Here is a 13,372-nt window from a genome sequence, read left to right on the forward strand (position 1 = left end):
CCCGCCCCTCCAATCGCCACCAGGACAGAACCCCACTGGTCCTCACCTACCACCCCACCAACCTCCATATACATTGTATCATCCGTCGTCATTTCCGCCACCTCCAAACGGACCCCACCACCAGGGATATATTTCCCTACCCTCTCCTATCAGCGTTCTGAAAAGACCACTCCCTCCGTGACTCCCTCATCAGGTGCACACTCCCCACCAACCCAACCTCCACTCCCGGCACCTTCCCCTGCAACCGCAAGAAATGTAAAATTTGCGCCCACACCTCCCCCCTTACTTACCTCCAAGGCCCTAAGGGATCCTTCCATATCCACCACAAATTCACCTGCACCTCACACACATCATTTACTGCATCCACTGCACCCGATGTGGCCTCCTCTATATTGGGGAGACAGGCCGCCTACTTGCGGAACGTTTCAGAGAACACCTCTGGAACACCCGGACCAACCAACCCAACCACCCCTTCATGATAATATCATTAGGTCATCACCTCCCCCATTGAGGGAGGAGTGGCTCAACACTTCAACTCCCCGTCCCACTCCACCAAGGACATGCAGGTCCTTGGACTCCTCCATCGCCAAACCATAGCAACACGACAGCTGGAATTCACGGCCATCATTTAAGGTGAACTCAATGCAGATATGCCTCACCCACACCACCCATAATTGTTTGCTGCATGTCCATCATCTCTCCTGAATGGAAAAATACCAAGAACATGTTGCCCATCCCTAAATGCCCTTGGGAACTTGGTGGTGAGTCACCTTCAACAACTGCAGTCCAAATAATGTAGGTAGGTTCACTCACAGTACATTTAAACAGAAGGTTCCAGAGTTTTAGCTCAATAACTGTGAAGGAAGAATGATATATTTCCGATCAGAATGCTGTGTGACTTTTGGGGTGCTTGTAGGTAGTAGTAAACCCATGCACGGCTGGCTTTGTTCTTGTAGATGTAGAAGATCGGAGATTTGGAAGGTGGTGTCAAAGTAGTGTCAACAAGTTGACACAATGCAATTTTGATATGATGCACACTGCACACTGATTTTTCTTACTCATTCATAGGATGCGGGCATCACCATTTGGCCAGCATTTATTCCCATCCCTACTTGCCCAGTGGGCAGTCAAGATCAACCAATTGCTGCGGGTCTGGGGAGTCACATGTAGACCAGACCAGATAAGGATGGCAGTTTCCTTCCCTAAGGGACATTAGTGAACCGGATGGATTAGTCTGACAATCAGCACTGGATTCATGTTCATCCTTAGACTCTTAATGCCAGTGTTATTTGGTTGAATTCAGATTCCACCATCTGCATTATTGGCAGGATTCATCCCCAAGACATTCCTGTGTCTTTGGATTAACAGTCCAATGATAATATCATTAAGTCATCACCTCCCCTATTGAGGGGGGAGAGGTGGGAATGCTTACGGTGTTGGATGGGATACCAATCAGACAGGCTGCTTGTCCTGAATAGGGTTGATCTCCTTGAGTGTCATTGAAGCCATACTAATATCACCAAATTTCATTACACTTCTGAGCTGTCCCATTCAGGTAGGTCAAACGATTTCATTGTTCAAGAATGCAAGAAAGATGGAAATTGTGGTCACACTGAGTCTGGAGCTGCAGAATCAGTAACAATGGAGGAGTGAAGCTCTTCCATTACTATGTGTTTTCTGGAACAACTTAGTACATTTCTGCCTGAGCAGGGAACAATGCCAGAGATGTTTCACATTCACCAAGCAGGCAGTTATAGAGCTTAACAACTTTGGTCAACATCACTTGTTGCCTCAAAAAACAGGATGGCGTTCCAGTGGCCAGTAAAGTCAGTGCTACTAAACATTACGTAACTGGATATATCTAATTTCAAGCAGTGGAGTATCCAGCACCTTCTGGTACACCATCCACCATTGCATCCAGGAGGCCATCTCTTCAATGCAGGGTGCCATTGACAGCTCACATGTAACTCAACTGGCCCCACGTGTTGATGGGGAAACTGATGAAAACAGCAAGGGTGAAGGAGAGGAGAGCATGTCAAACACAAGAGGTCTGTAATCACGCACCTGTAACGAGAAGGACCTGCAACACAAACATGCCATTAGTCTGAATGTTCTCAACAATTCCAGATCTGCAATTCTCATCACAGGCAGCACCATCTGCTCTGTTGGGTAAAGGGGTTGAAGGGACACTATGTCCCTGCCAACTCTGTCCCACCCCTCTCTGTTTGTGGGCAAACTTGTGTATGGGAAGCATGCCAGTGATTGTGTTAAACTGTGTTTGATTGATGCTCCTATCAGAGCTGAATAGCTGGAGGCACATGGAGACAGCGAGAGATGGCCTTGTGGCTATCTTCAATGGATGGTTTGAGAGCTAGCTGATATCTGAGCAGCTGACTTACATGTTGCTGAATCCATAACTAGGGGCTATTGAAAGGGGTGGTGTTAGGGCAGGGCTGGGCAGGGTTGTGGTGGGGTGTCTAGCAGAATGTTGGTCTGGTGCACTGAGCAGTGTGCGATTTTGGTAGAAAATTGAGTAGGAAATGTTCTTTGAAAATGCATAAGTCAATAAGCAGAGTAGGCTGGGAGTTTTGTTCACAGAATTTAGGAGTTCAAGAATTTATAGCAATTATTTGGCAAGTCGATTAAGAGAGGTTTATGTCACAGAGCGGAAAACAGTGAAATGCAGTGAGTATTTCCCTATTTCTGTCTGAATGATAGAAATCCCAGATGTTCAGTTTAGTTTAAACAAGTTGAATTCCTCTGTCTCGTTCCTTTTGATGGTATTTGTAAGAAAGTTATGACGTTCTCTGAGCACGTTTGTCGACATTTCTGTTTAATTCAATCACTGCAGGAGGCAAGGTTTCTGGATGAACGACCTTATTACTAGGGATTAAAGTTCTATAGCTAGGTCTTCCCTTCAGCTGATGTGATACTTATTGTATTATTAAACAGATTGTGAAGGATGTTAGGATGAAGATGAAAAACAGTTTACCAATCTTATATATATGTTTTTTTCATTCTCCAAGTATAGCATCTTTTAAAACAAATAAAAATGTGGTGGAGTGTGATTGCATTTGGAGTCACAGACACCTGCCACTTCTCAATATCTATGGCACATTTAGGATTGATTAGTTGTACACGCATCAAATTAAATATAAATCTATTTTGTTTTTACTTAACAATTTAATTGGGCTGCCAAATTCAAAGTACTTGCAACTGATACAAAATTGGCTTGAAGGTAGGAGACAGAGGGTGATTGGCAGAGGGTTGTTTTTCAGACTGGAGGCCTGTGACCAGCAGTGTGCTGCAAGAATCGGTGCTGGGTCCACTGATTTTTGAATTTTATATAAATGATTTGAATGTACATATAGAAAGTACATTTATTAAGTTTGCAGATGACACCAAAATTGGTTGTATAGTGGACAATGAAGAAGGTTACCTCAAAGTACAACAAGACATTGACTAGATGGGCTGATGGGCTGAGGAGTGGCAGATGGAGTTTAATTTAGATACATGCAGGCTGCTGCATTTTGGGAAAGTAAATCAGAGCAGGACTTGTACACTTAATGGTAAGGTCCTAGGGAGTGTTGCTGAACAGAGACCTTGGAGGTGGAGTTGCAGGCAGCAGGGTAGTGAATAGGGAGTTTAGTATGCTTGCCCTTATTGGTCAATGCATTGAGTATAGGAGTTAGGAGGTCATGTTGTGGCTGTAAAATCATTGGCTACATCACTTCAGAATACTGTATTTGTTCTGGTCCCCCTGCTATAAGAAAGACATTGTTGAACTTGAAAGGGTTCAGAAAGGATTTACAAGGACTTTTCTGGGGTTGTAGGATTTGAGCTATGAGGAGTGGCTGAATAAGCTGGGGCTATTTCCTCAGAAGCGTCAGAAGCTGAGGGATGACCTTAGAGAGGTTTATAAAATCATGAGGGGCATGGACAGGGTGAATAGTCAAGATCTTTTTCTTAGGGTGGGGGAGTCTAAAACTAGAGGGCAATGGTTTAAAGTGAGAGGGGAAAGGTTTAAAAGGGGCCTAAGGAGCAATGTTTCCATACAGAGGGTGGTGCGTGTATGGAATGAGTTGCCAGAGAACATGATGGAGGCTGGTAAATTACAACATTTAAAAGGCATCTGGATAGATACATGAATAAGAAGGATTTGCAGGGATATGCACTAAATGCTGGCAAATAGGACAAGATTAATTTAGGATATCAGGTCAGCATGGACAAGTTGGACCGAAGGGTCTGTTTCTGTGCTGTGGCTTCAACCTCCAAAATCAAGAAGTGCTTCGAAAGGTTGGTCATATCCCACATTAACTCCAGTCTCCCAGCCTGCCTCTGTCCCCTGCAATTTGCCCACTGATGTAACAGGTCCACAGCGGATACCATATCCCGAACCCTGCACTCACCCCGGAACATCGGGACAACAAAGACACATACATCTGACTCCTGTTTGTTGACTACAGCTCTGCCTTCAACACCATTATTCCCTCCAAACTGACCTTAAAACTCTGTGACCTTGGTCTGGCTCCGCGCTCTGCAACTGGATCCTCAGCTTTGTGACCCACAGAACGCAATCAGTGTAGTTAGGTAACTGCATCTCCTCCACAATAACATTTAACAATGGAAGCCCCTAAGAATCCATCCTCAGCCCCTCTACTGTACTCCCAAGTACACCTAAGGCTGTGTTGCCAAATTCCAAATGAATACCATCCACAAGTTCCATGATGACAATATCGTAGCAGGAAGGATATCTACATAGTCAAAATACATAGGGGAGATAGAGGGCTCAGTAATGAGGTGCAATGTCTCTCTCAACGTTGGCCAAACTAGTGAACTGATCATTGACTTCAGAAAGAAAGGAAGAGAACACGCTCCCATCTACAGCAATGGATCTGAAGTTCAGAGGATGGCGAGCATCATGTGATGATAACAGACAAGCTGTCCTGGACTTCCCATACAGATATGATGGTCAGGAAGGCACAACACCTCTTCTTTCTCAGGCAGCTCAGGAAGTTTGGCATGTCCATAAGGACCCTCACCAACTTCTACAGATGCACCACTGAAAGCATACTTTCCGGGTGCATGATGACCTGGTACAGTAACTGCTCTGCCTTGGATCATAAGACACTATAGAAGATTATGTGCGCAGCCCAGACCATCATGCAGTCCAACCTCCCATCCATGGACTCCATTAACACATTTCATTGCCACAGAAAGCCTGCCAACAACATCAAGGACCCATCTCACCTCGGTAAAAATCTCCTACCATCTCTTCCATCAGGCAGAAGATACAGAAGCTTGAACACAGGCATCAGCAGGTTCAAGAACAGCTTCTACCTGGCCATTATTAGACTGATGAATGGACTCTCTAATTTGAACTAATGGTGATCTTGTCTAGCACACCTCCTGTGCAGTGTAACCTGTAAGCCTTACTCTATCCCAAGTTTTTTTTTCACGCTATGATCTGTATCTCCTTGCTTACGGTGATTTGCCTGTACTGTTTTTCACTGTACTTAGGTAAATGTGACAATAAATAAATTAAATCAAATCTATGACTGTATGACTCTATGATTAGTGTGACAAAGCTTGCTGCTGAAGAAGATGCATTTTGTATTTCCCTTCTGTAATATATACATAGCTAAAAGCTTATCTGTATGCCATGAGAGTTTATTTTGTTATTTACCCTTCTTCTAGGCTGTAGGTGGACACGGACACTGGGACAAAAGTCAGTCTCGACCTTTCAGTGCTGCAGCTAAACCAATCAACTTGTGAGTAATTCTCTTTTGGCCTTCTATTAAAATGAGCTTTTTTACCTCAATTGTTAAACCAATCTCTTGTGCATGATTCGAGCAGCAAGTATTTGCAAGAAAATGGCATTCATATTATGGAAATTGGTTGTTATTTGTGCACATAGAAGGTATGTGCTTAAATTTAAAACAATCAATGAACCCTCACATTGTAGGCCCCCTTGTGGTGCATGGTAGTGTTGCTACCCTGAACTGCGAGGCCTGGGTACAAGTTCTACTTGGTCCAAAGGTGTGTAATAATATTTCGGAGCCGGTTGATTAGAAAAAAAAGTTAAATAATAAGAATCCTAATATTGTAGGCTGATAGCTGGTGCAGTGGTAGTGTCCATACCCCTGGGCCAGAGGCCTGGTTTCAAGTCCCACCTCTGAGCAGGTTGATTAAATAAAAACACTTAACCCTTACATCGTGATAAGTTATGGGAGCAAAGCTGTTTAAGAGACTGCTGTTAATATGATTCTACAGAAATAACCCTAATGCAATGTTTTACAGTACAAGCCTTTTCCCCAAAATTCATCAAATTCCACTGTACAGGTGAGAAACTTCATTGCACACAGATTGCAGAATATTTTCCTGATGGTGTGCTGGAACTAACTTTTCTTTCACTTTTTTAATTGGCAGTGGTTCTGTTGGTGGTACTAATCTAGAGAATAAAGATAATCCTTATGCTGAATTTACCCCCTTCACTGTACTACGAACTGAAAAGCCACGACATACAGATACATCCTAGTACGTATGTGTAGAAATACCCTGGTTCAAGGCAAGAGAAGTTTCCTTTATTTGATAGTACTATTGTGTTACACCATCATACTGTTAAATCTTTAAGCACTGAAATAATTATAGTTGAAAGGGATTAAGCAGTTATTCAAACAATAATTCTGTTTGCCTGGGACATGTCATAGCTATAGTCTAAGGGACTGAAAGAATAGGAAAAAGTTAAGAGTGGAATGTAGAAATTATAACTTTATTTAATGAAGTATTAACTAGGATTCTAATGATTATAGACATTGTTTCCTTGACGAATGTGGTTTTAATCATGCTAAAACCTTTTAGAAATCTAATGAATCTAACCAGCTCTGTGGTTAGATTAGATTACTTACAGTGTGGAAACAGACCCTATGAATCCATCCCACCCAGACCCATTCCCCTACACTTACCCCTTCACCTAACACTACGGACAATTCACCTAACCTGCACACTTTTGGATTGCGGGAGGAAACCAGATCACCTGGAGAAACCCACGCAGACACGGAGAGAATGTGCAAACTCCACACAGAGAGTCGCCTGAAGCAGGAATTAAACCCGGGTCTCTGGCGCTGTGAGGCAGCAGTGCTAACCACTGTGCCACCGTGCCACCCACAATTACCACTGCTGCTTCACGGCATCAGAAACCTGGGTTCAATCCCTGCCTTGGGCTACTGTCTGTGTGGAGTTTGCACATTCTCCCTGGGTCTGTGTGGGCTTTCTCCAGCAGGTCAGGTGAATTGGCCAGCCTAAATTGTCCATTGTGTTAGGTGCATTAGTCAGGGATATATGTAAGGGAATGAGTCTAGGTTAGTTATTCTTTGGAGAGTTGGTGTGGACTTGTTGGGCTAAATGGCTGTAGGAATTCTAATCATTCTAAACTGCAGTGTAACTTCTCCAGTGGGAGTAAGATCATTTCTGAATTTTGGAATTTTTTGCATTACACTACGTCTAATCACAAGGGTTTAAACTGAAAAGAACCATGGAAATATATATTTACCTAAGACATAAAACAAATAAAACATCAGAAAGCAGTGATAGAAATTATTTAACTTATGTAAGTGCCCACTCCCAAAACATTGTATTAACATAGTGTTGTGGCATCGAGGGAAAGCTTGGGTTTGCTCAAAAGCTTTTTGACAAATAGTGTTTGCAAGCAATACATTTCCAAACTGGAGGGGTTACAGTGTTAATCAGTTTAATTTGATTTTATTTCCACCTATTCATTCAGCAGCAACACTATTTATTACTTTTATTATTTTCCTTTCTTCAGTTGCCCAAATATACCTGGTTATACAGGTAAAAGACAATGGAATGTCAAAGAAACTAATAAGTCCAACATTTCAAGGTTATTTCATCCACCTGCAGAACGTGTATGTGGGTAAGTAATCAACTTCAATAATTGAGTTTGTGATTGATATAGAAGCAAAAGATGCAGTACCAGGAGAGCAACAAACTTGATGACATCAGCTGGCTTTACATTACAATGTGGTCACATTGCTGAAGGTACATAGTGAGGATTGATCAACTTACTTTAAAGATGTTTGGCAGCTGGGGACCATAGTCACTGGCTCAAGCTGCTATTGAAAAGCCTTCTGACTGACTTGAAAACAATTGTTACTTTTGAAATAACAATGTAGAATCGAGGCAAGACCAAGGCCATGTTCTTTGGGAACTGGGCCGACTGATCCTTTATCTCCTTTACCGTCGGGCCAGATTATCTGAAGCTGCTGGGAATATGGTTCAGAGGGGCCAGGGCATGCACTAAAACCTGGGAGGAACATATCGCCAATGTGAGGCAGAAACTGGGCAGATGGTGAGTAAAACCCTGATCCTCAGGTGGGAGATACTCTTGGTGTTGTATATGATGCAGATCTAGCCCATTCCCCCAAACCTGCATCGCTGCTGTCACCCACTTCAATCTTCCACTTCAGCCGGGGGTTGAAGATGGACCATGTCCACAGGAACACCATGTACGAAGCTCCAGATAAAGAAGGGGAAGGATCTACCCAATGGCGCCCTCATCCTTTATGTGTATAAAGTTAAAAACCACACGACACCAGGTTATAATCCAACAGGTTTATTTGGAAGCGCTCCAAACGCTAGTGCTTCCAAATAAACCAGCTGGACTATAATCTGGTGTTGTATGGTTTTTAACTTTGTCCACCCCAGTCCTACACCAGCGTCTCCAAATCATGACCTTTATGTGTGGCTGCATCAAGCTGTGCGTAGACCCTTGGTACGCAAACACCAAGTGTTACTACTTACTGAGGTTCTCCTTATCCCTAGTATTACAGAGCATGGAAATGGCCTCTCTGCCGTGGAATGTTCTAGGCAGTCGGACTGCTCCATATCACCTGTCCCTCATGGAAAAATTCAAAAAAGTAAACATCTGTGACCACAAGTCCACGAGGCAGTGGTCAGCACATAATATCCTCGAGATCCAGCATGCAAAGGAGAGGGTGGGTCCTGTTAAGTATTTCCCTGAGCAGACTGTCAAAACTATTTGGCAGAAGGCCTCATTGCCAGAGCTTTCCAACACACCGCTGGTGAAAAGGGCATTGCCAGTCAGATCTTTCATGTAAACCCTGTCTCTGTGCACTACCACTAACTGCCGTTAAAGTGGCTGTGTTGGTGAAGAGACTGTCACGCATCTCCTTCTGGAACAGGCTTTTACAAAGAAGCTCTGGAGGGAGATGCAGTGGTTCTTATTGAGGTTTATCCTGAGCAACTCCATAACGCAGGACTCTGTGTTCTACTGCCTATTCCATGGGACGCACACCAAGACAATCATTGACGGCGCCTGAAGGACCATCAACTCAGTGAAAGATGCCCTTTAGTCTTCCAGTGGAAAGAGTTGACCTCGGCCGAGTATTGCAGACTGGCACATTCCATGATTTCGATTCTCCTGCTCCTCGGATCCAGCACTCAGGAGTATGTGCTGAGGGGCACCCTAAAGCTTGGGGCATTTTCTGCCAAGACACAGTGAGGAAAGACCACAGTCCAAAGTCTTTCTGCCATGACATATAATGGAGGCCTCAGTTATCACAACCTCTCAGCGAGTCAAATTTATATAAATAGGTTCCTGCATGAGTAGGAAATGCCTTTGGTTTTGCAACAGCAGGGAATGTCAAGTTTCAATGTTTGCTTTCTCATGACTGAAAAATCTGCAATTAAAACAAACCAGTACCAGCATCTTATCATGTAAATGTTACATGTAGCACAACTGAAGTTCACCTTATAATGCAAATTACTACTGTGGAAATGCTGGAGCATTTGAGGAACTGACAAAATCTGTGTTCCATCACAAATTAATTTTCCACAGATCAACGTCGCCATCTGCTGCTGGAAAAGCTAAATTTCATTTGTACAGGGTTTTCTGGAGATCTCAAATGCCATACATAGTGCTGTAGCATTGTCAGTGTTTCAGTCTGAATAAATCATTAAACTCAATTTAAGTAATGCCCGTCTTAAGATTTCGCTCTCACTGAGAAGACGAATGTAAAAAGAAGATGCAATAATGTGCATTGGTTTTGACTTTTTCCCTTTCTTGAATGATATACAGCACAGAAACAGACCCTCCAGTCCAACTCGTCCATGCCAACCAGATAACCTAAATTAATCTAGTCCCATTTGCCAGCACTTGGCCCATATTCCTCTGAACCCTTCCTATTCATACACCCATCCAGATGGCTTTTATATATTGTAATTGTACCAGCCTCCACAACTTCCTGTGGCAGCTCATTCCATACACGCACCACCCTTGACATGAAAAAGTTTTCCCTTACAACCCTTTAAACTTTTTCCCCTCTCATCCTAAACCAATGCCCTCTAGTTCTGGACTCCCCCACCATGGAGACCTTGGACCTTGTCTATTTATCCTATTCATGCCCCTCATGATTTTATAAACCTCTACAAGGTCACCTCTCAGCCTCCAGAGAAAACAGCCCCGGCCTATTCAGCCTCTCCATATAACTCAAACCCTCCAATCTTGGCAACATCCTTGCTATGGGAGGGAGACCAGGATTGTACACAAATATTCCAAAAGTGGCCTAACCAATGTCCTATACAGCTGCAACATGATCTCCCAACTTCTATATTCAAAGCTCTGACCAGTAAAGGCAAGCATACCAACAACCTTCTTCACGATCCTATCTAACTGCGACTCCACTTTCAAGGAGCTATGAACCTGCACTCCACTCCACGGGTCTCTTTGTTTAGCAACACTCCCCAGGGCCTTACTATTAAGTGTATTAGTGTTGCTCTGATTTGCCTTTCCAAAATGCAGCATCTCACATTTATCTAAATTAAACTCCGTCTGCCACTCCTCAGCCCATTGGCCCATCTGATCAAGATCCCATTGTACTCTGAGGTAACCTTCTTCACTGTCCACCACACCTCCAACCTTGGTGTCATCTGCAAACTTACTAACTATACCTCCTATGTTTACATCCAAATCATTTCTATAAATGACGAAAAGCAGTGGACCCAGCACCAATCCTTGTAGCATTCCACTAGTCACATGCCTCCAGTCTGAAAAACAACCCTCCACCACTACCCTCCGTCTTCTACCTTCGAGCCAGTTCTGTATGCAAGTGGCTAGTTTGTTCCTGTATTCAATGTGATCCCACCTTGCTAACCAGTCTACCATGTCCGCCCCTCTTCCCTCATCAGTCCTCTTCGTCACATCTTCAAAAACTCAATCATGTTAGTAAGACTTGATTTCCCACACACACTACACTGACTATCCCTAATCAGTCCTTGCCTTTCCAAATACATGTAAATCCTGTCCCTCAGGATTCCCTCCAGCTACTTGCCCACCACCGATGTCAGGCTCACCGGTCTATAGTTCCCTGGCTTGTCCTTACCACCCTTCTTAAACAGTGGCACCACGTTAGCCAACCTCCAGTCTTCCAGCACCTCACCTGTGACTATCGATGATACAAATATCTCAGCCAGGGGCCCAGCAAACACTTCTCAAGCTTTCCACAGAGTTCTAGGGTACACCTGATCAGGCCCTGGGGATTTATCCACCTTTATGCAATTTAAGACATCCACCACCACTTCCTCTGTAATATGGACATTTTTCAAGATGTCACCATCTATTTCCCCACATTCTATATCTTCCTTGTCCTTCTCCACAGTAAACACTGATGCAAATGATTAAGGTTTATGGCAAAACGTTTAAATACAAGCCCAAACACCAAAATGCACATAATCAAACATTCTTAAAAAATGGTTGAATGTTTATACATTCAAGGAATTATGCACTTTTGAATATTTTTACTTACCTTTGGCCTGCACAAGTTTGTAGTTACCAAGGAAGCACTAGTAAATACTAATTAACATGCAGCGGGAATTGTTAAAATGCAGTAAAAAGATTCATCTTTGATTATAAGTTGACCTTTTGTTTTACAGAATTCCTCGTGGCACTGAAAAGCCATTAAAATATAGGCACGAATCCCCCTTTTCGAAGATGATGACGACAGTCTCACCCTTCAATCCCTTTAACCCAAAAACATCCAAAGCGATCCGTTTATAAATAAATAAATATATAATTATGTTTCCTGCGAGAGCAGTGTGAGAAATGTGATTGCACATGGCTTTTGCTGTTTTGAAATCTAGATTGTGGAATTAATATTTTTATAAACTGCCTTTTGTGTCCCATCAATTTTCTCCCAATTTCTCCAGAGGGAATTGACTGCTGCCAGGTTATGGTCAGTGAATATTTAGCAAATTGTTCAATAATTGAAGACCCACAGCTGTTTTAAACGCATGTACCTTTATGGCAAGGGCTATTGAATAGCAGAAGTTTTTTTTTCAAATTTAGAGAAATTATCTTGTGAGAAAAACGTTTTATCAACAACGCACATGTTACTAATGACCAATCAAACGGGGGTTACTCACGGGGGTAGGCCAGCCTGCACTGCCGTTCATTAAGGCAATGGTTGATCTAACTACTCCAATCTCCGAACTATCCCTGATAACCTTTCACCCTGTTGCTGTTCAGGAAGTTATCCACCTCTACCGTGAAATGAGTCAAAAACTTTGCTTCCAACACTTTTTGAGGAGAGTTTCAAAGATTGATGACCCTCTTCAGTTTGTCTCAGTCTTAAGTGGTCAGCTCCTTGTTTTGAAACAGTGATCCCTGATTCTAGATTCTAGTTGAAATATCCTTTCCATATCCACCTCGTCAAGGCACCTCTGGAACTAATATGTTTAAATCAATTAATTACTTGCTTTTATAAACTCCAATAAATGCAAGCCCAGTATGTTGAACCTCTTCTCATAAGACAACCCATTCATTCCAGTATTAGTGTGATAAACTGGCTCTGAGTCATTTGTATGCACTTACATCCTTCCTTAAAGAGACCAATACTGTACACAGTCCTTCAGTTGTGATCTTACCAGTGCCCTAATACTGATGCATATTCCCCACTTTTGTCTTTCATTTCCCCTAGGATAAACAAGAACATTCTATGTTCTACTTTTTTCTTGGTTTTTTTTCTTACACTCTATGTACTAAAAGAACATTGCTTATTTTCTGCACCTGATTCACCCAGATCCAATTGTATCTCCGAGCTCTGCAATGTCTCACCATTTAAATAAAATATTTCTTTTTCACTTTTCCTGCAAATAAACCGTCAAATTCAGGGATTAAGAGACATGCTTCCAGTTGCAGATCTATGGAAAATGCTTATCAGTTTTCACTGCTTCCCCATTACTTCTCTCAAATGGCTCTTTGTCCATAGCCTCGCAGTTAGTTTTCAGAAGTTGCTGGGTTTTCACATAACTTATGTTAAATTACCACATAAAATTA

The 13,372-nt window shown here is 42.7% G+C and overlaps 1 protein-coding gene across 1 annotated transcript in view; it reads left to right on the top strand.

Annotated features, from left to right (window-relative positions):
- The window catches only part of LOC122549897 (spermatogenesis-associated protein 48), a 46,155-nt gene extending 32,783 nt beyond the window's left edge, over nt 1-13,372 (top strand). Inside the window, exons 5-9 of the mRNA XM_043690098.1 lie at nt 5,698-5,771; nt 6,301-6,342; nt 6,430-6,537; nt 7,826-7,933; nt 11,971-13,372. Coding sequence (XP_043546033.1) covers nt 5,698-5,771; nt 6,301-6,342; nt 6,430-6,537; nt 7,826-7,933; nt 11,971-12,094 — 456 coding nt within the window. The 3' untranslated portion in view covers nt 12,095-13,372. The remainder of the gene's footprint in view (nt 1-5,697; nt 5,772-6,300; nt 6,343-6,429; nt 6,538-7,825; nt 7,934-11,970) is intronic.

This window comes from Chiloscyllium plagiosum, chromosome 5 (assembly GCF_004010195.1).
Source record: "Chiloscyllium plagiosum isolate BGI_BamShark_2017 chromosome 5, ASM401019v2, whole genome shotgun sequence".
NCBI classification, from domain to species: Eukaryota; Metazoa; Chordata; class Chondrichthyes; order Orectolobiformes; family Hemiscylliidae; genus Chiloscyllium; species Chiloscyllium plagiosum.